This window comes from Cydia strobilella, chromosome 1 (assembly GCF_947568885.1).
Source record: "Cydia strobilella chromosome 1, ilCydStro3.1, whole genome shotgun sequence".
Classification (NCBI taxonomy): Eukaryota; Metazoa; Arthropoda; class Insecta; order Lepidoptera; family Tortricidae; genus Cydia; species Cydia strobilella.
The window spans coordinates 2524167-2545385 of record NC_086041.1 but is presented as its reverse complement, the minus strand read 5'-3'; the positions used below and the strand labels follow the sequence as shown (position 1 = coordinate 2545385).

At 39.1% G+C, this 21219-nt stretch overlaps 1 protein-coding gene across 1 annotated transcript; it reads left to right on the top strand.

Moving 5' to 3' along the window:
• Positions 1-1023: 1023 nt before the first annotated feature.
• LOC134748105 (Bardet-Biedl syndrome 5 protein homolog) lies at positions 1024-17854 on the top strand. The gene is made up of 8 exons (XM_063682804.1): positions 1024-1108; positions 3974-4122; positions 4592-4688; positions 6137-6217; positions 13398-13488; positions 14472-14618; positions 16649-16837; positions 17630-17854. The coding sequence occupies exons 1-8, from the start codon at positions 1044-1046 to the stop codon at positions 17852-17854; spliced, it is 1044 nt and encodes a 347-aa protein (XP_063538874.1). The 5' UTR covers positions 1024-1043.
• Positions 17855-21219: the final 3365 nt, after the last annotated feature.

Genomic DNA, 21219 nt, shown 5'->3' with positions numbered 1-21219 from the left:
CCTGTCGTCATGTATGGATCAGAGTGTTGGGCCCTAAAGGTGACGGATGAAAAGAGATTGCATGTAGCGGAGATGAGAATGTTAAGGTGGATGTGTGGCGTGACGAGAATGAATAGGATAAGGAATGAGTATTTAAGAGGAAGCTTGAAAGTTGCACCCATAACAGAAAAAGTAAGGGCAAATCGCCTAGCATGGTACGGGCATGTGATGCGGAGGGATGAAAGTCATGTGACGAGAAAGGTATTAAGAATGAATGTGGAGGGAAGTACGAGGAGAGGAAAACCGAGGAAAAGGTGGATGGACTGTGTGAAAGATGATATGAAACTAACGCAAGTGAATGATGAGATGACGGGTGACAGAGATGTATGGAAGAAAAAGACATGCTGCGCCGACCCCAAGTGAATGGGACAAGGGCAAGCGAATGATGATGAGATTGCTCTGAAACTTTGTACTTACAATAAGATAAGCTACATACCATAGTAAAAAAACCGGCAAAGTGCGAGTCGGACTCGCGCACCGAGGGTTCCGTACTTTTTAGTATTTGTTGTTATAGCGGCAACAGAAATACATCATCTGTGAAAATTTCAACTGTCTAACTATCACGGTTCATGAGATACAGCCTGGTGACAGACAGACAGACGGACAGCGGAGTCTTAGTAATAGGGTCCCGTTTTTACCCTTTGGGTACGGAACCCTAAAAAATACAGCGAATACAAAACTTGTTTTTGCTCTATTTCGTTTGTTTTATAAACTGGAGCTTATGCTGTATGTGCAAAGTTTCATTACAATCAAACACGCCGAGCTTGCCGGTGACTCAAATACTTATTGTTAATTAGTAGCGTTTACAGTCAAAAGTAAGATTGACAATATGATACCTTCTTAATTATAACGAAAATAATGTTTTCTCAGCTTCAAAACACACAAGACCACAACACAGAAAACGCTAACTCAAACAGCGCGTCGCCACGGCAACGGGCAGCGAAACAAACGAATGTTAATGTTAACAGTGTTATTCATTTACTAAGCTTTGTCGCTAATTAACCATGAGTAAAACTAAGAGTGGAGGTCTGTGGGAGGATAGGGAAGTATTATTTGATTTGCCTTTTGCGTAAGTTTCTTTGTATGGTTTAATGTTTGTTTGTAATGTGTTTGAAGGCTGTAGTATTAGATATGACCAAAATAAACTAACCAACTATTTCAAAAGCTGATTTACAAGTATTTTCCAAATTGTCATTAAAATTAAAACTACAATGATTTAACTAAAACATCACCACATAGTATAAAACAAAGTCACTTTCCGCTGTCTGTCCATCTCTATGCTTAGATCTTTAAAACTACGCAACGGATTTTATTGCGGTTTTTGTTAATAGATAGAGTGATTCAAGAGGAAGGTTTATATGTATAATTTGTAAAGGTTTTGTGTAAATTTACCGCGATCAAGCTTGGTTTAATGCGTTAGATAGCAGGTGTCGCAGAAAGCAAACCGGGACTGGAACCTCAGGTGGCATGAGCTTTCTCTGCCAAAAATGTGGGAGGTCGTGCAGCTCACGCATCCGCCTCCACAGTCACCAAACCCGCTGTTTAAACAGCAATGCATACACGCAAAGGCCTGTGATGTGTAAATTTGTTGAACTACCCGTGCGTTCCCAGGTAGCAAAATGACGTAAAATGACGTCAGCGACGTCATAATGACGGCATTATTACGTCATTATGACGTCGCTGACGTCATTTGACGTCATTTTGCTACCTGGGAAGCCGGGCGGGTGGCTAGTTACTTATAATCTACAAAATATCAACAATATGCTGCAGTAAAAAAAACTGCCGACGTATTTTTGAGCCAACCTATATTACTTTTTCTGAGGTTTTATTTTAGAGAAGGGAACCAGATAAGCACAACGTTAGAGTTAATTACGTCACACGAATTTCGCGGTTTTTTTGTCCCCTCCCCCCTCCTTGTCACACTTGATCACATTTGGCAAACCCCTCTCCCCCTGGTGTGACGTCACATTTTTTTCAATAAAATCGGCAAAACGAATGAAGTATTATTAATATTTTATCAAAATATTTTTGACAAAAGAAATATTAGTAATTTTAGAACCCAAAACTGATTAGGAAAGAAAATAAAACGAATAAAAACGATTATCGTTCCAAAAAGGTGTTAATTAACTGTACAGCGAATAAAATTACTTAAATTAAGTTTAAGTGAGGTTACAAAGTTTGTGACTCCCCCTCCCCCTTCACCCCCTTGTCACAACATGTCACATTTTCTTGACCCCCTCCCCCCTAAACGTGTGATGTAATTAATGGATGACCGCTTATTGTACATCCAAAACTTTAGCTCACTTTTCAAACTATTCAATATAACACTAATAACAATATGGATTGTTTCGAAGTTTCGCCTCTGGGTATTGTTTCCTAAATTGATACAAATTATCAATTGTTCCTGAGCATGTCTTAGATTCCTGTTAGTAAATACATAGTTTGGTATTTGAACATTGAGTTATCATTCCTTCATATATAGAAGCCATATCAAACAATGAAATTGTCGCATCCGCAACCTGTACCACGCGACTAAACGTAACCAAAGATAGCTATAACTCCGTAATAGATGGATACAGTCTAAGGAAAAAAGGTGCCTCGAAAATCAAGAAAATTTGATTCTCGTTCAGAGGGCGCTACTAGTTTTGGCCTACTGTCGTATAGATGGCGTTGACGGTTTCGTTTGTTATTTAACAATATTAACACATATCAGTGAAAGAACATGGGTCAAAATCATAAATATAATTAATGCAAATAAAAAAAACATTTATCTATATTTAAATACATTTTATCGTATTTTTATAAATCTTCATTTTTAGTTTTAAAGTGTGTCGACAGATGGCAGTGAATTTACTGGGGTTACAAAATTTACTATGACAGTACAGCTCTAGTATAAGTTACTCTATGACGTAACTGACTTAGCAGTTTCACTCTCGTATTTTAAGTCACTCGCGCGACATGTTTCGGAGAGCCTAGGTCTCCATTTACAAGCACTAACAGTCTAACAGTGCCTGAGTGAGTAGCGGTGACGACGGATGGGCGTCACGTACTGCGGCGACCAAAACGTAGTAAGCGCTGTGAAATTCATGACGCTTACGCGTTTAGGTCGCGAGATTCACGTTCCGCTTCCATAGTTTGTTGTTGGCCGGCAACAAGTCGTGGCGCAAAATACTGGTTCTATGTGCCGGTTCTATACGTAGTAATAGTTCAATGTACATATTTAAATAGGACCATAAAATCATCATGACATGTAAAATTTTAGTCCATCTGATAAAGGAGCAAGCGAGACATAGACTGTGAGACCTTAGTGTTGGATGATGTTGGACATTCTGAGTATAATATGTTTTGAAAAGATGTGTCCCGCCGAGTTTGTTGCCGGTCCCATATTGGGATACCCTCCTACAATTTAGGAGGGAATTAAATCTTTTTGGGTCCGTGGTGTAGGGTTGGAGCCGGCGTAGTTTTTATCGCGTATATATCTTTACTTGAAAATAATTGTAGTGTATAACTAGCCTTATGAACCGATTTTGCATGTACAACCAGCCTTAAAGTTTATAGTCTATAATTGTTCATTATTTTTAGTATGTGGGTATTTTTGCACTTTGTAATTTTTCCTCAGTCACCCGTTGACCACGAACGCTGTAAAGGGTTCGAAACGTCGGCATGTATTATAAATTCAATATACGCGATATAATCCGTTTTCATAGTTTTATTTCATGTAAAATTTTATTTTATCAATAAAGTATTGAAATTGAATAATCTATATTCATAAATAGTCTAGACAGATATGCAACAATATTAATAAGTTTTTATTAAAGAATGCCTCAACAATTAAATCAATTATTCATAAAATAAACTTTTTATAGCATGTATTTATAAGTCTTTCAAGTGAGTTCTAACGAGGTTTTAAAGATTTCTTAACTTTGCGTTGCAGCTACCTAAAACTGCGTTCGGGCGAGAAGATCTTCGACAGAATCGAGCCAGTAGAAGACACAAAAGGCAACACAGGCACCAAGGGCCGTATGGTGGTCACCAATCTACGACTCATTTGGCATTCTTTATCATCCCCGAGGATCAATTTGTGTAAGTATTAACTGATAATATAGGTATAAAGATTTTTGACAGAATCGACTTTTGATACCAAAAGGCAACACAGACAACAATTTGTATTCTTTATCATCCCCGAGGATCAATTTGTGTAAGTATTAACTGATTATATAATGATTTATGACAGAATCGAGTTTTGATACCAAAAGGCAACACAGGCACCAAGGGCCGTATGGTGGTCACCAATCTACGACTCATTTGGCATTTTTTATCATCCCGGAGGATCAATTTGTGTAAGACCAATATAACTCTGCAGCGATTTTCTAGCACAGAGCGTGGAAGTGTTATATTAAAGGTAATAATGTCATAGACGTGGGCACAGCGTGGGTTCTGTGCTAGGAAGTCGCTGATGCAAAGTTATCTTGGCCTAACTCTAGTGGCCGTGGCCACACTTTGTCGCTACCATGTCGGCCTCTATAATTGTTCTTGTCTGTATTGGTTTCAGCGGTGGGCCTAAACTGCATAATCTCCACCAGCACCAAAGTGGTAAACTCCGGTCTCCGCGGCACCACACAAGCACTTTATCTATTGGCTGCATACAGGTAAGTATTTTTAGGATTCGACGACAGACTCTAGAGTAGATCTAAGTCTAGGTACTTTGCACCGAGTTGGCACTGGTACAACCTCAACAGACTTCGCACTGGCCACGGTCGCTGTGCTTACTATAAACACCGCTGTGGATGGGTGGAATCCCCGGCTTGCAGTTGTGGCGAGGCTGCACAAATAATCAAACACATAATAGAGGATTGCCCCATAACGCGCTATGCCAATGGACCTCCTGAAGACCTGATCGTCCTTAGCGACGAGGCCACCGAGTGGCTGATTGGACTCAATTTGTATTTATAACTGTTTTCTCTTTATCATACTATGCCATACGATTAAATAAATAAAACCGAGTTGGCATTGAAAAAGTGCACTAACGGGTCATGCTACGTTTTATGCCGCATTTACATTCAGCCGAAGTGAGCAGGAAAGTGGGCAGGACGAGTGTGTAAACACGATATTTCTCATGCCACTCGCGCTGCCCGGCACTCCCCAAATGGCGGTTTTTGTGCGGAAGTTAAAGGACCGGCAGCGCGAGCTGCAGTGCGTGTTCACATTCTGCTCCGTCGCTCAGTACTCGCCGAGCGCCTGGAGGAGAAAGACATCTGCCATTGCTGAAACCCAACAGAGAAGTGAGTGGTAGTGGTAGGGCAGTATGTAAACTCACACTCGAGCTCGATCCTGCTGCAGCAGTATTAAGGGAATTATTGCCGGCAGCGCGAGAGGCAGCGGCAGGGGCTGAATGTAAATGTAGTATTACCTGTGCAGTTGGTAAAACTGCGCAGGCATACCCTAGTGTGTATGGTGCTGAAGATTGCTTTGATGCTTTCATATTCTGTCGCTTGCCTAAGTCAGAGCAAACTTAGCTACTAAAACGCGAATTCTTTTAAACTAGCTAGCTCTTTCCCACTGACGTCTAGTTTCTTGCGGGTACGGTTTTCTGCAGGATCCCGTTGTAGTAGTATACGGGCTAATATAGTAACAGTTACACGAGCATTCTGTTGCACGCTGCACGCATAGTACAGAAAACTGGATCCTGCAGAAAACCGTACCCGCAAAAAACTGACTGAGTCACGTTCACCGAATAAAAACTCTAAATATTTAGATCACTACGGTTTAACTCACTATTATTTTTAGTCGCTTTTGGCGACATGTTTCGGACTCTTCGGGAGTCCTTCCTCAGGCACGAGTGTCCGCGGCTCAAAAAGCGACTAAAAACTAATAGTGAGTGAAACCGTAGCAATCTAAATATTTTGAAATATGTCTTAGGTTATAGGTTATAGGTGTTCGCGGGCTAGGTTTCCGCAACTCGACGTCGTACGATGCGCCTATTTTGCGTGATGGGTTGCCGGCACTACTCCTGCCAACCCAACTCCTCCAAGAAGCCTAGTGTCTGTAAATATGTCTTACGATAGTTTAATTTCGATCATAAAAACTCTATACACAGGTCCAGCCGTTACGAGTTCATTTTCACGAACTTGGCTCCGAACTGCGTACGGCACTACACGTCCGTCGCAGGTGTATACAAGTAAGGCCTTCCTTCTCTTACTTACTTACTTCACTGGCTCAGTGACCCAAAAAGGATCTTAGCCTCCGACACAAGAGAGCGCCACTCTGCCAGGGCGGACAGGTCTTTTAGGGCTTCGTCACTCCAGCGGTATCTGGGACGCCCAGACGGACGCTTTCCGCCCGGATGCCCCACATACGCTCTTCTCACAGCACGATCCTCTCCCATCCTCTCCAGGTGATCAAGCCAGCGGAGTCGTGTGGTTTTGATTTCGCCAATTATAGGTATATGTCCTTCTCTTATTAGACCTTTTTAACATTTAATTTGACTTCAGCCAGGCGTGGCTCACTCCGTGATTTCGTCGCGTCGCTACAAGTACATGCGGCCCACACCAATCTTGGTGTCTAGCAGTAGTAAGTTACCGCGCACCGCTACGGAGCGGACGCCTGTTCGCGCTTGCGCCACCTAGCGGTCATATCTATCGTAATAGACGCGTTTTTTTAGAGAGTGAATCTTCTGTACCTAGCTAGTACTATTATTTACTAGCGTTTGCCCGCGACTTCGTCTGCGTGGAATTAGTAATTTGGGTAGCTTATTTTTCATCCAATCTGCTTTTTATCGATTTCCCATACAAATTTCCACCCCTCTGTTTTCACCCCCTTAAAAGATGATTTCTTGGATAAAAACTGCCCTATGTCCTTCCCCGGGACTCAAACTCTATCCCAAATTTCAACTAAATCGTCGTCTAATCGTCGTCGTCAACGTCGGAGGTAAATTTAAAACCTATTTTACGCGATTAAGTCCCGTCGTTGTAAATAATGATTAGTAAAAATCGTGAAAGTTTAAATCAGTGTTCAACTAAATCGATTCAGAGGTTTAAGCGTGAAGAGGTAACAGACAGACAGACACATGCACGTTCTCATTTATAATATTAGTATGGATTCTGTGCTTCAGCTCTGCTAACCCGCAGCACAGAATAAGTAATAGTATTATCATACAGAACGGCCACGCACCGCCCCGCCCCGACTCGAATTACCTCGCCCCGCGACAGCAGATTGACGGCCGTTTGCCGGCCGCTCAGTACTGTTTTTAAGCAACTTACGCGTGTACAGACGTGCCATTCACACAAGTGATTTTTGATGTATATGTATAGCGTGTCCGCCCTGTGCCCGCAGCTCGGAATTTGGCTGGTACAGTCGCCATCAGATAAGGTGTTAACTGTTAAACTTCACCATAGACGCGTGTTCAGATATTTGTGAGCGCCTTGGCCGCTCCGATATAACTGATGGCGACTGTACAGTCAAGTGTAAAAATATGGGTGCACAAATCATACTCAAAAATATGTCCCATAGCTCTTATGTCAGCGAATTAAGAACTATTGGACATATTTCTAAGTAAGTTGTCTACACCCATATTTTTACACTTGACTGTACAAAAGTGTACCTGGGTCATACACATTTTATAGTATTCTTAAGATGAAAGTGGCGGACCTGAGCGAAAAAGCCTTTTCATACAAACGTAATCCTCATTTTCCTCTCTGGATATTAACATTATTGAAAATATTTTGACACAATTCGTTGTATATCGAACCCCCCCCCCCCCCCCCCCCCCCCCGATTATCAAAAAATCTAAAAAAAATCAATCGTAGGGGCATAGCTATGGTTGATATAATGTCAATATCCAGAGAGGAAAATGAGGACTACGTTTGTATTTATTTTTTATTTTTTATTTATTTAAACTTTATTGCACAAGCAAAGAAAAATGTACAAATGGCGGACTTAATGCCAAAAGGCATTCTCTACCAGTCAACCATTAGGTCAAACAGAGACATAAATGTTGGTGCAGGATAGATTCATAAATTATAACGAGAAATAGAACCAAAAAAAAATTCAAATATTATGTATATATATATATATAAACATAATAACGTAAACTAACAAAATTATGATTAAATACTAATACTTATATGATATACTAAAGATAAACTAATACATATTAGTACATACAAGATGGAGAACATTATTTAAATTCTTCTAACAGAAGATGCTTGCGGAGTAGACGCTTAAAAACAGGCTTGCTTGGGGCTTGTCGAATCGAGAGAGGGAGGGAATTCCAGAGACGGATTGCCTCAACGGCGAAAGAGTTGGACATAAAACCAGTACGGTGAGAAGGGATGGAGAGTTTGAGTGAGCGGGAGGAACGCAGTTCACAGCCTGGACGGGGGGCGACAAAAGTGAATTTACATTTAAGATATCCTGGTGTAGAAGGCTCGAACAAGATGGAAAATAATATACTCAGGATTCGAAGGGACCTACGCCGACGGATGGAAAGCCAGTTGAGCTGACGTCGATAAAAAGAAACATGGTCGTATTTGCGAAGGCCGAAAATAAAACGTATGCCATTATTAATGAGACGGTCAAGTTTATTGAGGTACTCCTGCGAGATATTAGTCATGCATACGTCCGCATAGTCAATGACTGGCAAAACTAGAGCCTGCACTAGGAGAAACTTGTATGGAGAAACGCCCGTCCCCTTTCCTCTTAAGAGGAACTTGGCTAATATGAATTTTGTCTAAATTACATAGAATATACAAAAACGGACATTGTGACAGTAAAACTAAACTGCGGATGCTGTGGAAAATACTAACTGTCCCATCGCTGATTTTTAGTCTACCCCCTATACCTAAGCATGTGTGTTCCCTAGTTATTAATTTAAAAAAGTTCGTGTAGATCTTCAAAAGGTTAATAAAATTCACTAGGAATATATTCTCAAAAAAGACACAAAAGACGTTGAAATTGGAATCGGCATTATCGCTAAGGATGAGTGGAAAAGACGTTCTTCATTCTCTGAGTAGTGAAGTCAAACAAACAATCTGCCAAAAGCAGAGAGTACGTATAAGTCTCGGCTTTTGTGGCCTACGCTTCAAGGACCTTTTTTACTGTGTAATATAGAATATATGTAATATACAATAAAGAATTTTACTGTGTTTGTAAATAAACGTATTAATTTACTTACACGTGTAAAAAGTAATAGTACTTACAACAAATAAGTATCTACACATACAGGTGCAAAAACGAATAGTATGTATAGATATAGTCGAGTTCACAATAGTAGATTGTTAACCAAGGGATGAAAGGCACACATTTCGTGTGTGTTACAGATATTTTTCTTTGCAAACTTGGCCGAAACACTGCCGTGTGTGTAGGACTGAGTATCATACAGACATACAGAAGTGATAGAGAAGTTAACCGGTTAAACTTGGAGAGACCATTGTTAGGTCCCAGTACAATTTGACACTGGTTTAACGGGTAAACTAAATAGGTTCATCCAAAGAGAAATTACGACGCCTACACAAAACTTCATAGCATTTACGTAGGGAGCAACACAACAGGCGCTTACCTTGTGTAATAGTGAAGAGAGAAAAGTATGTTTGCGTCATTGAGCCAGAAAGCCTTAAGTAATTAGTGATTATTTTTTATTACTTTTACCTGCAATAGTATCCACAAATCAGTATTTTTAAACCGCATGCGTATCAATAGACTATGTACAGTAAGCTGCAGAGATAACTGACCCCTGACTGCATAGAAACTTTTTTTATATTTTAGATTAATATATATATCTAATTATTTATCAAAAATGTTAAATTATGAAAAAAAACAGATATGACCAACAACAAGAAAACGACGGTTAGAGGTAGACGGGTTGGCTAGGGCTGCACCGTCATTGAAACCGAAGAAAATATGTTGGATGGATTTGAATCTTACCGTGTCTCAAGGATACACATGCTGGTGGCTCGGATTATCGAAATCATAATTTTGGATCTTAGCCAGCCCATTACTACACTAAGGGATCCAACAGGTCAGCGATGGCTTCACCGAGATGTTTGATGAAGGTGGACAGTTGCGGAGCGAAGACTCCATCGACGGATGTGACGAGGGGAGTGAAACTTGCGTGACGCTTTTTTGAGAAACTTGTTTGCAGGGGGATCAGTTATCTCTGCATCTGACTGTACACCTATGTGATACCTACATAACAGGTATGGGCAACGTCGGTTTTTTTGCGATCGAAATTTATTAGAATTATTAGGCATAACCATTGGACTATTAAAAAAATATAAAATTAATTATATAATTTTTTAATGATGAAAGTCTGGATAATGCGAAATGATTAAATTGTTTATGAATTTTATGATAACTATTAATAATTTATTGTTAAATTTCATTCGAGTATGAGTATGACTATAATTTATGATTATTAATGATTAACGCATGAATTAGTTTTATCTTATTATTATTGTTTTTTTTTTGACACAATTTTATTTTATTTAAAAGTTTATATAAGAAATTAAAACTAGGTATAAGTTTAAAATAAGTAGTTTAAGATCCAATATTGTACACCCTAGCAGGGTATCATGTACCTACTTGAACAATATGTAAGACCAGTATGTACAAATGAACATGATTACAATGGAATAAATGATATGATATGATATTCATCATCTTCTTGGCGTTGTCCCGGCATTTTGCCACGGCTTTACTCATAAAGCCGCTCAAGCCTGGGGTCCGCTTGGCAACTAATCCCAAGAATTGGCGTAGGCACTAGTTTTGGACTTTTCGAGGTAGCTTTAATTGTAACGAATGTTTTCTGTTTTAGATCTAGGCTAAAACTGACTACGCCACTTTTTAGTTAAGTAATGTGTTTATGCCACTGGTTTATGCAATCGTATAATAGCCTGACTTTTAATCAAATGCTTACAAAGGTTAGTTTACTTTTCCCTATTCACTATGTTAATATTCCATTACTTTCAAAGTTATGTTGTAACATGGATCATTTTGTATTGTACCAAATATACTCTGCCTCAGATATTGGAATAGCGTTGAATTTCCTTATAAACTACCAAGATATTCAAGAGGCATTTATACGTGAATTGATTGAGTTATTTCACAATATTTTTTACCGTATGTTACCGTCTAATATATAAATAACTCCGATATACAAATGTAATGTATAAATAACTGACTGACTTAACTTGAAGAAGGGTGGTAGGTACACAGACATCAGATTTTGCCTTTGTCTCCAAAATAGTACCTACCTGAATAGCAAGCTCGGTTCTCCATACAAAACGTAATTACGCTCTCATTTCAAAACGAGTACCTAGATTGCTCTGATACATAGTACTTACAATAGGATAAGGTATATCTAGGTCTAAAATTAGTTTATGTAGCTTCAGATACCATAGTAAAAAAAATACAGCGAATTTAGTTTTTCATACAAAACATGTTTTTGCTCTATTTCGATTTTACTTGGAACAGGTATCTCTAGAAATAATTAAAATCAAAATTACAAACTAAATCAAAAACTAAAATTAAAAACTAACCTTAAAAATAAACTATAAATAAAAAATTTGCCCCAAATCAGTACCGTCTATTGGCAGCGTGGCCAGAAGGCTGGCAGCATTGCCACGTTGTATGGCAATGCTGATCCGCTGTGCTAGATATGAACCAGCCCTCTGGTCACGCGTCAACTCTTCTAACCTGCGGCTACATTCCTTAAAAACTCTATAGGCACTTTCCCCCCAAGGCCCCATAGTTTGATTGAAAAGCTATTTCGATTGTTTTATATACTAGAGCTACCGCATGTAATTGTATGTGCAAAGTTTCATTACAATCCAACACGTAGTTTTAAAATGAAAACGAAACTCCGTTTGTATGGGAAGGTGAAATTCGGCCGAGCTTGGGGACTTAATCGATATAGGAACTACGTCATTTAATTTTGCCACCTTCATCCAATGTCTGGTTATGCGATGCCTGAAGATTAATATCAAAAAAAATAAGTTCGGGCATACCGTTATATTATTATCCTGTCCGCAGCGCCATGTTACGTGTTTAAGATATTAAATAAAACAGTTCTTGATAGTAAACACGTTTGTATTATTTATTAAAGCTATAATTAAATACAACAGCTTAGCCATGACTTAGCTGGAATCATAGACCTAGCATTACATAGACCAGCTATACGCGTGCGCCCGTAAGGGATAGACATAGATGACGTCATAAACGTGGGGATACCATATTGGTAAAAATTACCCCAATATTTGATATCACGTTGGGGCGATTACCCTGGAAGCAAAGTTAGCTTGTTTGACGGTATTAAAAAACTGTTAAATAAAATGTCAATGGGCCGTTCTTTTTAGGCGTATGAACAATGAAATACCTCCTATAATTCGCGCAGGTGGTACAAAACTAAACATGTTTAGTAAATAAAAGGTAAAATAAAATGTATTATGGGTTTTAATTTAAAGAAATCACAAATCGCAATCACACCAATTAATGTACACCACATTTAATCTTCACAACATTTGTTTATTTATTTTTTGGAATTAGAAGTACGAAAAAACTTCGAGGTCAAAATTACCCATAAAATTATGATATTTTCATCTGGTATCCCTAACATGATTGTTATGCAGCTAAATTAAGAAGAAGTTAAAAATGGCTGACCTCAGACTCCTACCTACCTACGTAATTTGGGCGGATAATTTTACAAATAATGTTTTGTTAATTTGCGTAAATAATTGTGATATTTTTATTGAAATCGTTTGATTCTACATTGCTTTGAGTGTAACGTAATTTTTCGATGTTATTCTCACATATTGCGTTAAGAGGAAGGTGTAAAATACCGTACTTACTTGTGAGAGGTTATGATCTCATATTTTTGCTCAGAGCGGCTATTACAGCCGATTACAGAACAATTCACCAGTATTTTATCAAAGTTCAAGCATTCAAAACGCTAACCATCACTATATTTCATAAGAGAAAGCACAATTTCATACAAAACAACGATAATTAAACAAGCAACGAACAAACATGACATGTCACGTACTTATTTGTTTGCCACAACCTCGGTTGTGGCAGCGGTGGAAAAGTGAAACTATGACAAGGACAAACAATAACAGCGCTTTCTCTGCTACTCCTACTGAAAGATACATAAGACTATCCCGTTCGGTCATTTTCCCCCACTCCTCATGACCGATCCAGTTATACTAGATTCATGGCTGGAATCATAGAGAGAGAGAGTTGTCAAGACGTGCCACAGATACTCAAAACCACAGATAGCATATCTGACATAAACGGTGCGCGTTTTTGGCCGTCTTTCGCGGTTAAAGGATTATAGGTTCCTGGTAATTTAAGGGTTTTTTTTCCAGGGCGTATACAGCTTCAAGGCCTTACCGTGACCTGAAGCTACGCAGTGCCATCATTCACAATAAGCAACTCAGGATACTGCCGTTAGAGAGGGTAAGTATAAGTAAATAAGAGAAGACACAGAAGTGCTCACTCCATACATCGGTTTTGTTACCAAGACCATAGAAGACGCAAATGCATCTACTTCGCGTGTCCGAAGTTCCGAGGTTGACCGTTGCTCTTTACAGTGCACGCCGCCGGTTGTTGCAGCCGGACGTCCGTGAAAACTTAAAAAATGCTTCGTTGCTTGATAATTAACTGCAACAGCCCAAAAATTGCGAGCACCCAAAGGCAAGAACATATTTCCTATCACAGATAAGTAATTTTAAAATTATATTATGCGTAAGTTTTGTATGAAAAAGTCGGCACGCTTGGTTTCAATACGAACCGTGGTATTTGCGTCATCTAGCGTATATATTAAGCCCCCTCCACACTCGTGCGCGAATCGCGGCGCGAAATCGACTCCACACCCGCTAGTCTGGAGCGAGCTCAAAATCTGTGTTACCAAGACTATTATTTTCGTAGCCTACATCTAGCGTCAAATAGCGGAACTCTCAGTACTACTCGACAATAGATGTCGACAATAGATGCTTATTTATTAGTTAAAAATTGTTGAGCAATACACTTTTCGTCAGTCGCGACACATGTGACATCTAGTGTCGAGTAGCAGTACTGATAGTTCCGCTACTTGATGCTAGATGTAGGTTACGAAAATAATGGTCTTTTTGGTAACAAAACCGATGTATGGAGTGAGCCCTATGTTCCTACTGCACGTTCCTACGTGTAGTAGGGAGCCCGCGTTGCTCGAAGGTAAAAAGTGTAGGTTTGGTTTTATCATCACATTTGGTTTAATTTGAATCAAGTTTACCATGGTCCTCTAGGGATCAACCATTCCCTTCCCAGTCCTAAGTAGTTCTCGAAATATTTTTCAGCGATGTGACAAACAGACAGTCGTACCATAATGGTTCCTTTTTACCTTTTTGGTTGTCTTTTTTCGTATCAAAACTTCAATATTTATCAAAAATATTCTTTTCCAGATTTGCCTGAACGAGCACAGCATCTGGAACCTGTCTAGCGAGTCAGGCAACCTCGGTACTATGGTGGTAACCAATGTGAGGGTGGTGTGGTACGCAGACACAAACGATTCCTTCAACGTATCCTTACCCTACTTAACCATTGATAGCGTGAGTTATTAGCACGGAATACAGTCTCGCAAAAAAGAGTAGAAATTAAAAAGTGGCAACACTGTAGTGTCGTCCCTTTCAAATCAATCAAAGAAAAACGGGACAACACTACAGTGTTGCCACTTTTTAATTTCTACTTTTTTTTTGCCAGACTGTAAGTAATAGCATAGAGTAACTTATACTAGAGCGGTACTGTCATAGTAAATTTTGTAACCCCAGTAAATTCACTGCCATCTGTCGACACACTTTAAAACTAAAAATGAAGATTTATAAAAATACGATAAAATGTATTTAAATAAGGATAAATGATTTTTTTTTATTTGCATTAATTATTTTTATAATTTTGACCCATGTTCTTTCACTGAACTTAAAATTGTTAAATAACAAACGAAACCGTCAACGCCATCTATACGACAGTAGGTCAAAGCTAGTAGCGCCCTCTGAACGAGAATCAAATTTTCTTGATTTTCGAGGCACGTTTTTTCCTTAGATTGTATCCATCTATTACGGAGTTATATCTATCTTTGGTAATAGTACTACCGTACAGAAAGGACACTTCCTACAAACCCGAAGTTTGACAGCGATTCAGGGTCGAATCATGCTGTCCCTTTCTAATGTATGGCACTATCCCTTTCGGCTATTTAGGGTTGTCAAAATTCAAGTCATTATCTTATCTGTGGTCGTGCACGCAAAAGGACTTCCAGTTGTGCCAACCCTAATAATTGCTCGGAGCAATGCTGAGCCGAACCACGCCGAACGGAGCCAAGTTTGACCGAAAGGATGAGCGTCCCACCACTGGCACAGAATAAGTAATAGTAATATCATCCACTGGTATTAGGTGGTTATCACATCCCAGGTAGCAAAATGACGTCAGCGACGTCATAATGACGGCATTATTACGTCATAATGACGTTACTGACGTCATAATGACGTATAAATGCTACTGGGGATTGACTATTGAAAGCTAATCCGTTATCCTGTACACTTCGGTCCAGGTATTCGTATATTTTCCGTCAGATAAATAATATACGAAGATGAACTTACATGCAACTTGCAACAGCATTAATCTCAAGTCTAGGTATCACATCACACACATTACACTTAAATAGCACACACCACCACCACACTAGAAATACCTCATTTGAAAACATGGCACTACAACATGACTAAAACTCAAAATATTTATCAGTACGGTTTTTACTCACTATTATTTTTAGTCGCTTTTGGCGACATGTTTCGGATTCTTTGGGAATCCATCCTCAGGCACGAGTGTCCGCGGCGGTTGTACGTACGGACACTCGTGCCTGAGGATGGATTCCCAAAGAATCCGAAACATGTCGCCAAAAGCGACTAAAAATAATAGTGAGTAAAAACCGTACTGATAAATATTTTGAAATATGTCTCACGATAGTTTAAGTGCGATTATGACTAAAACTCATTAACTGTCAACCGATAATACTACTGATTTAATATTTTTTTCATAAGACGATAAAGAGGTTTTATAGCAAAATATCTGCAAGATCGAATTTAAACTGCTGTGAGACATACTAACATTAAATAATTTCACGGTTTACTCACTTGTTTTAGTCACTCGCGCGACATGTTTCGGAGAACCCAGGTCTCCTTTCTCAAGCACTAATAGTGCGAGCAGCGTTCACGACGACCGTGTATTGCGCGTGTTGTACGCATATCGCGCGAGTGACTAAAACAAGTGTCTAAACCGTGAAATTATTTAATATCTGCAAGTTATCATCAAATTCATGACCCATGACTGAATGATTAATCGAAATCGGATATTTATTTAAGTTGCTCACATCTTCCTTTGTTTGCCATGCCCTAACGGACGTCGGCGACCACCTTTGCCATCTCTCCTGTTCTTAGCCATTTCTGCCAGCATGGCTGCGTTATCGACGTTAGTTGCTCACAGGATACTCTGAAAAAAAAGTTGCTCACAGGATACTCTGAAAAAACAAAATGGGTCATATTCCAGGGAAAGTTCATTGTTCTTGACATATAAAACTGCATTTCAGATCTCAACTCGCGACTCAAAATTTGGCGAAGCTCTAGTAATATCGGCGCGTCAAAATAGCGGCGGTTACGTTCTGGGCTTCCGGGCAGATCCGAAGGAAAGACTACATTCTTTGAGAGATGAGCTGAAGGAATTACACCGAGCGTACAGTGAGAGACCTGTGTTCGGAGTTGAGTTGAACTGGAATGAGGTAAGATGATCTTTTCTTTGTCGTTTCACCCTTGACAGAGGTGTTGGCAAGTTTTTCGACACACCGCCATTCTTATCTGGTGGCTGCCTTCCTTGTGCATTCGCGTAAGGCCCCAACCGCACGAGAGCTTAAAAAGCGTTGCGTGTGGGATGCACCCTTAAGCAAGAGCGAGAAAGCGATATCTCTTTCTCGCTCTTACTTATGGGTGCGTTTATGTGTGGCAGAAGCCGTTTACTAAAGCGCAGCTATGTTTTCGTATGTTTTTTTTTCGGATGCGGGTAGCAGATTAAAAAAAAAGGATGTAATAGTCATTTTAAGGTTTTCTCTTTCTTTACTAAACTAATCTAACTCACCCAATAGACCACTTCTACGATCACGCCCAAAAGTCACCATCGCAAGATTCAACCATGAAATCACCTGCCATAATCTCCAAATGCAACCTTACAGTTTCCAATATTTCATTAGTAGAGAAAGTTCATTTGACCTCATTTTGCAAATTATCAATAGTCTAAAACTGTTCAACAGCATATAAAACATCACATCTCCCAGGTAGCAGAGTGACGTCAGCGACGTCATAATGACGTATAAATGCTGTTAGAGCGTATAAATGCTGTTAGAGCTATACCACCCATCCTCCAAAACTCACCCTTCACATTCATCATCATTCATCTATAATACACCATCATCCCAGTGTTACATAATTCACGAGAGCTACATTATATCCCACAGACCTTACGGATTCAGCCGCGGCAACTTGATCGCCAATAACCATTACTCATGTATTGTTTGCAGCAACACTCAGAACCGCCAAAAGACGACATCGAAGAGCTGCAAGAAATCGGCGAACCACGTGGCGAGATGGGCCCCAACCTCTACCTCGCGTCCCAGCTAGCTCAGAACAAGCCTGATGATGAAATACAGCCGGTTTACAGCGCGTATCTAGGGCTGGCCATAGAGCCTTTGAAGGAGGGGTTCACGCTGAAAAGTCTATTTGAAGTTCAGACCAGCTCTTCATAGATTGTTAAATTTTGTTGGTTAAGTATATAAGGATATTTAGAATGGCCTCGTCTCAGAATAATGACTAAAGCAAAGAAGCCGGGCAAAAATAAAAGCTTGGTAAAAGATATCGTATTCACAACACGTTATTACTTTTTGTCTATGAGTGAGTGAGACAACAATCCGCAAGTTCTTTCGTTTTTTTCAGTATTGTCATAAGACAAACTGAGGGAAATGTCAAATGGTCCTATGTGGTTCTATAATATAATCCAGCCAAATAAAATATATGTTCGTTATTTCACAGGTAGGTGACAACTGTAACAACTTGACATAGTCGTATTATTTTAGTTGAAATATTTCGGGATGTTTCAGCGGTCATCTTGGTTTATTTTAATTATATTGTTGCTATTCCTGAAAGATTGTTGGAAAACGTGCTGAGTTTTTATTTGTAATGGTTTGAAGTTCCCTTTGTGATAATGTCTTGTGTGATCGAGGGCTGTAAATCGCATACAGGAAGAAAAGAAAATACGCACGAACCGATAACCTATAATCGGTGAGTTTTGTTCAATTTTGAAGAAATTAATTTATAGGACCTGACCCTAAACATAGAAATCGATATGTTGTTTATGTAATTATTACTTGCATTCAAGTCTATATAGATTTTTGCATATATTTTCTAACTTTTCTGCTAAGTATGAAAGGTTATATTTTTGGCATAGTGATGTATGGTGACCTCAGATCAATAACCTATCGACATTTACAGCTTTCTTATAGTTTGGCCCAGGACTGTCTCATTTTAATTGATGAGTACAGTCAAGGGCATAAATATATATACATTCCCAAAGTCTCAAAAATATGTGTACGCTCAGACAATAAAATCGTGTTCACATATTTTTAAGCCATTTGTCTGGATCGATATTTTTGCCTTCGACTGTACCTATAGTTTTCTTTGTTCTTACTTACTGACAGATTGTGTTTGCCAGACTATAGTTTAATACTAAAAACCGGTCAAGTGCGGGTCGGACGCGCGCACCAAGGGGACCGTACTTTTTAGTATTTGTTGTTATAGCGGCAACAGAAATACATCATCTGTGAAAATTTCAACTGTCTAGCTATCACGGTTCATGAGATACAGCCTGGTGACAGACAGACGGACAGCGAAGTATTAGTAATAGGGTCCCGTTTTTACCCTTTGGGTACGGAACCCTAATAAAAAAGACATTAATGATCATTGATGAATGTTCCTTTTATTAATATTGTTGGTCACAAAACTCAACTTTTTATTTCAGATTTCCATAGGACGAGGAATAGGGGATATTACTGCAATGTTCTGCCAGCAGAGTGCAGCACTAGCTTTTTTAGTGCACCGTAGAGTAACTTATTCATACTGTACCTTTAACAGGTTTTTGACAAGTTTTCAGGGGACCTACCGGAAAACTCGAATCCGAAATTTCGTTATCTAGCTGCCTCTTTATCGCTCGAATACGCAAGAGTGACAGAGATGTTAGATAACGAAAGATCGATTTTCTTGTTTCGCGATAGACCCTCAGATTGTGATAGTGGCGCCACCTACGCCGTTTCGCGTAATATTCCCTATTATTAAATAAAAAAAAAATATTACACGAACGTTTTTTTTTTCATTTCCTATTTGGTACAGTCAGCTGCAGAGAAAAGATACCCTACGTCCATACTAATTTACAGAACTTTGTATGCAGGGGGGTGCCTTTTCTCTGCAGCTGACTGTACATGACTAGAAACTATACTTAGTCTTTTAGCATTAGAAAAAACGGTAAACCATTTCCACGTGTCTTTTTATTGACAAGTTTTTTTATAAATATATAGGTAGCAATATTTTACTTATTAAAGCAAAAGTATGTAAATGATCGTATATTATATTTGTTGTGACTTATTTTCAAAGTGTTTTTCGATAAAACGACACGTTAAGATCGCTCGCCTTCTTTCTAATGATAAAAAAACGAGAGGTATAGTTAGACGGTTCTGAGTGGTAGACTGCAAATGAGATAAAAGCTATATTAGGTACATGCATTAATCCTCATATCAGGCGGCTCTTTGATTCCAAGGATTGCATAATTTTTATACTTTTTAATGATTTTTAGAATATGAAAATTATAAAAAGTATAAAAGTTATGCAATCCTTGTATTCCCCGCATTTCATTTCATTTCAACGAGCCGCCTGCTACAGATTTCTTGAAATTGCCGCGTTTTTTCAGGTTCAACTTTCATTAGCCAGACTATTATCAATTTGCCAATTTCGTGATTATTCTATTACACGGCACATAAACTTATGCATAATTTATCGATATAAAAAGTCGACACAGTTACATCCCTAGCAAATTATCAAACTTATGACACCGTACGTAAATGAGAAATAACAAGCATATATGCATCTCTTTTCGGCACATTATCTAATTCGTAAGGAAGTAAAGTACGGGTATACATATTTGCGAAGCATTTTTGCCCGACTTCTATGCTTTAGTCATTATTCTGAGGGCCTCGTTGTATAAATTAGTAAAAATATGATTTTAAGGGTCCTCCACACTCGTGCGCGAATAGCGGCGCGAAGCCGCGATCGTGAGTGTGGAGTCTAGTTCGCTAATCAGCGAAATCGACTCCACACTCGCGTTCGCGGCTTCGCTCCGCGTAGTCTGGAGCGGGCTTAATAGTTGATGATAATACAGATATTTATATTTATATGGACTTATTATTACGTTATTGTGTTTTTTCTTATATAAAATCGGACCTTATTTTCCAGTTAAGGACATTACGAATATTACAATAACATTATAAAGAGCTTGCACACGGAACATACCTTACTTATCTACTCGAACAAGCAACTTCAAATAAGTCACCTAATTAAAAAAAAAGTAGGAGCGAAGGGACACCGTCCCATAGAAAATTTTAATTTTGCGCCTTTTTCTACTGACAAGAGTTGCTGGACTAACTATAGTCTACCTACGTATAATTAAGGTAATTAAGTCACTTTCGCAAGTTATATCCATATTTTTAACAATACATACATACCCCATAACAATATTAACAACTCATAACAGCCGTACGTAGACTACATGGACTACATTCACCGTGCGTAAGTACGCAAGTTCGGTTAAAGGCAAAGAGTAGTATAATATATAGGAGTCATCATTCGCTTGCCCTTGTCCCATTCACTTGGGGTCGGCGCAGCATGTCTTTTTCTTCCATACCTCTCGGTCACCCGTCATCTCATCATTCACTTGCGTTAGTTTCATATCATCTTTCACACAGTCCATCCACCTTTTCCTCGGTTTTCCTCTCCTCGTACCTCCCTCCACATTCATTCTTAATACCTTTCTCGTCACATGACTTTCATCCATAGACCTAGCATTACA

What these genes read in the sequence shown, in the direction of transcription:
- LOC134748105 (XM_063682804.1), top strand. Translation starts at nt 1,044, where the DNA reads ATGAGTAAAACTAAGAGTGGAGGTCTGTGGGAGGATAGGGAAGTATTA. An exon ending in GGATACTGCCGTTAGAGAGG is followed by an intron (nt 13,489 to 14,471) that starts GTAAGTATAAGT and finishes ATTCTTTTCCAG; the next exon opens with ATTTGCCTGAACGAGCACAG. An exon ending in TTGAGTTGAACTGGAATGAG is followed by an intron (nt 16,838 to 17,629) that starts GTAAGATGATCT and finishes TATTGTTTGCAG; the next exon opens with CAACACTCAGAACCGCCAAA.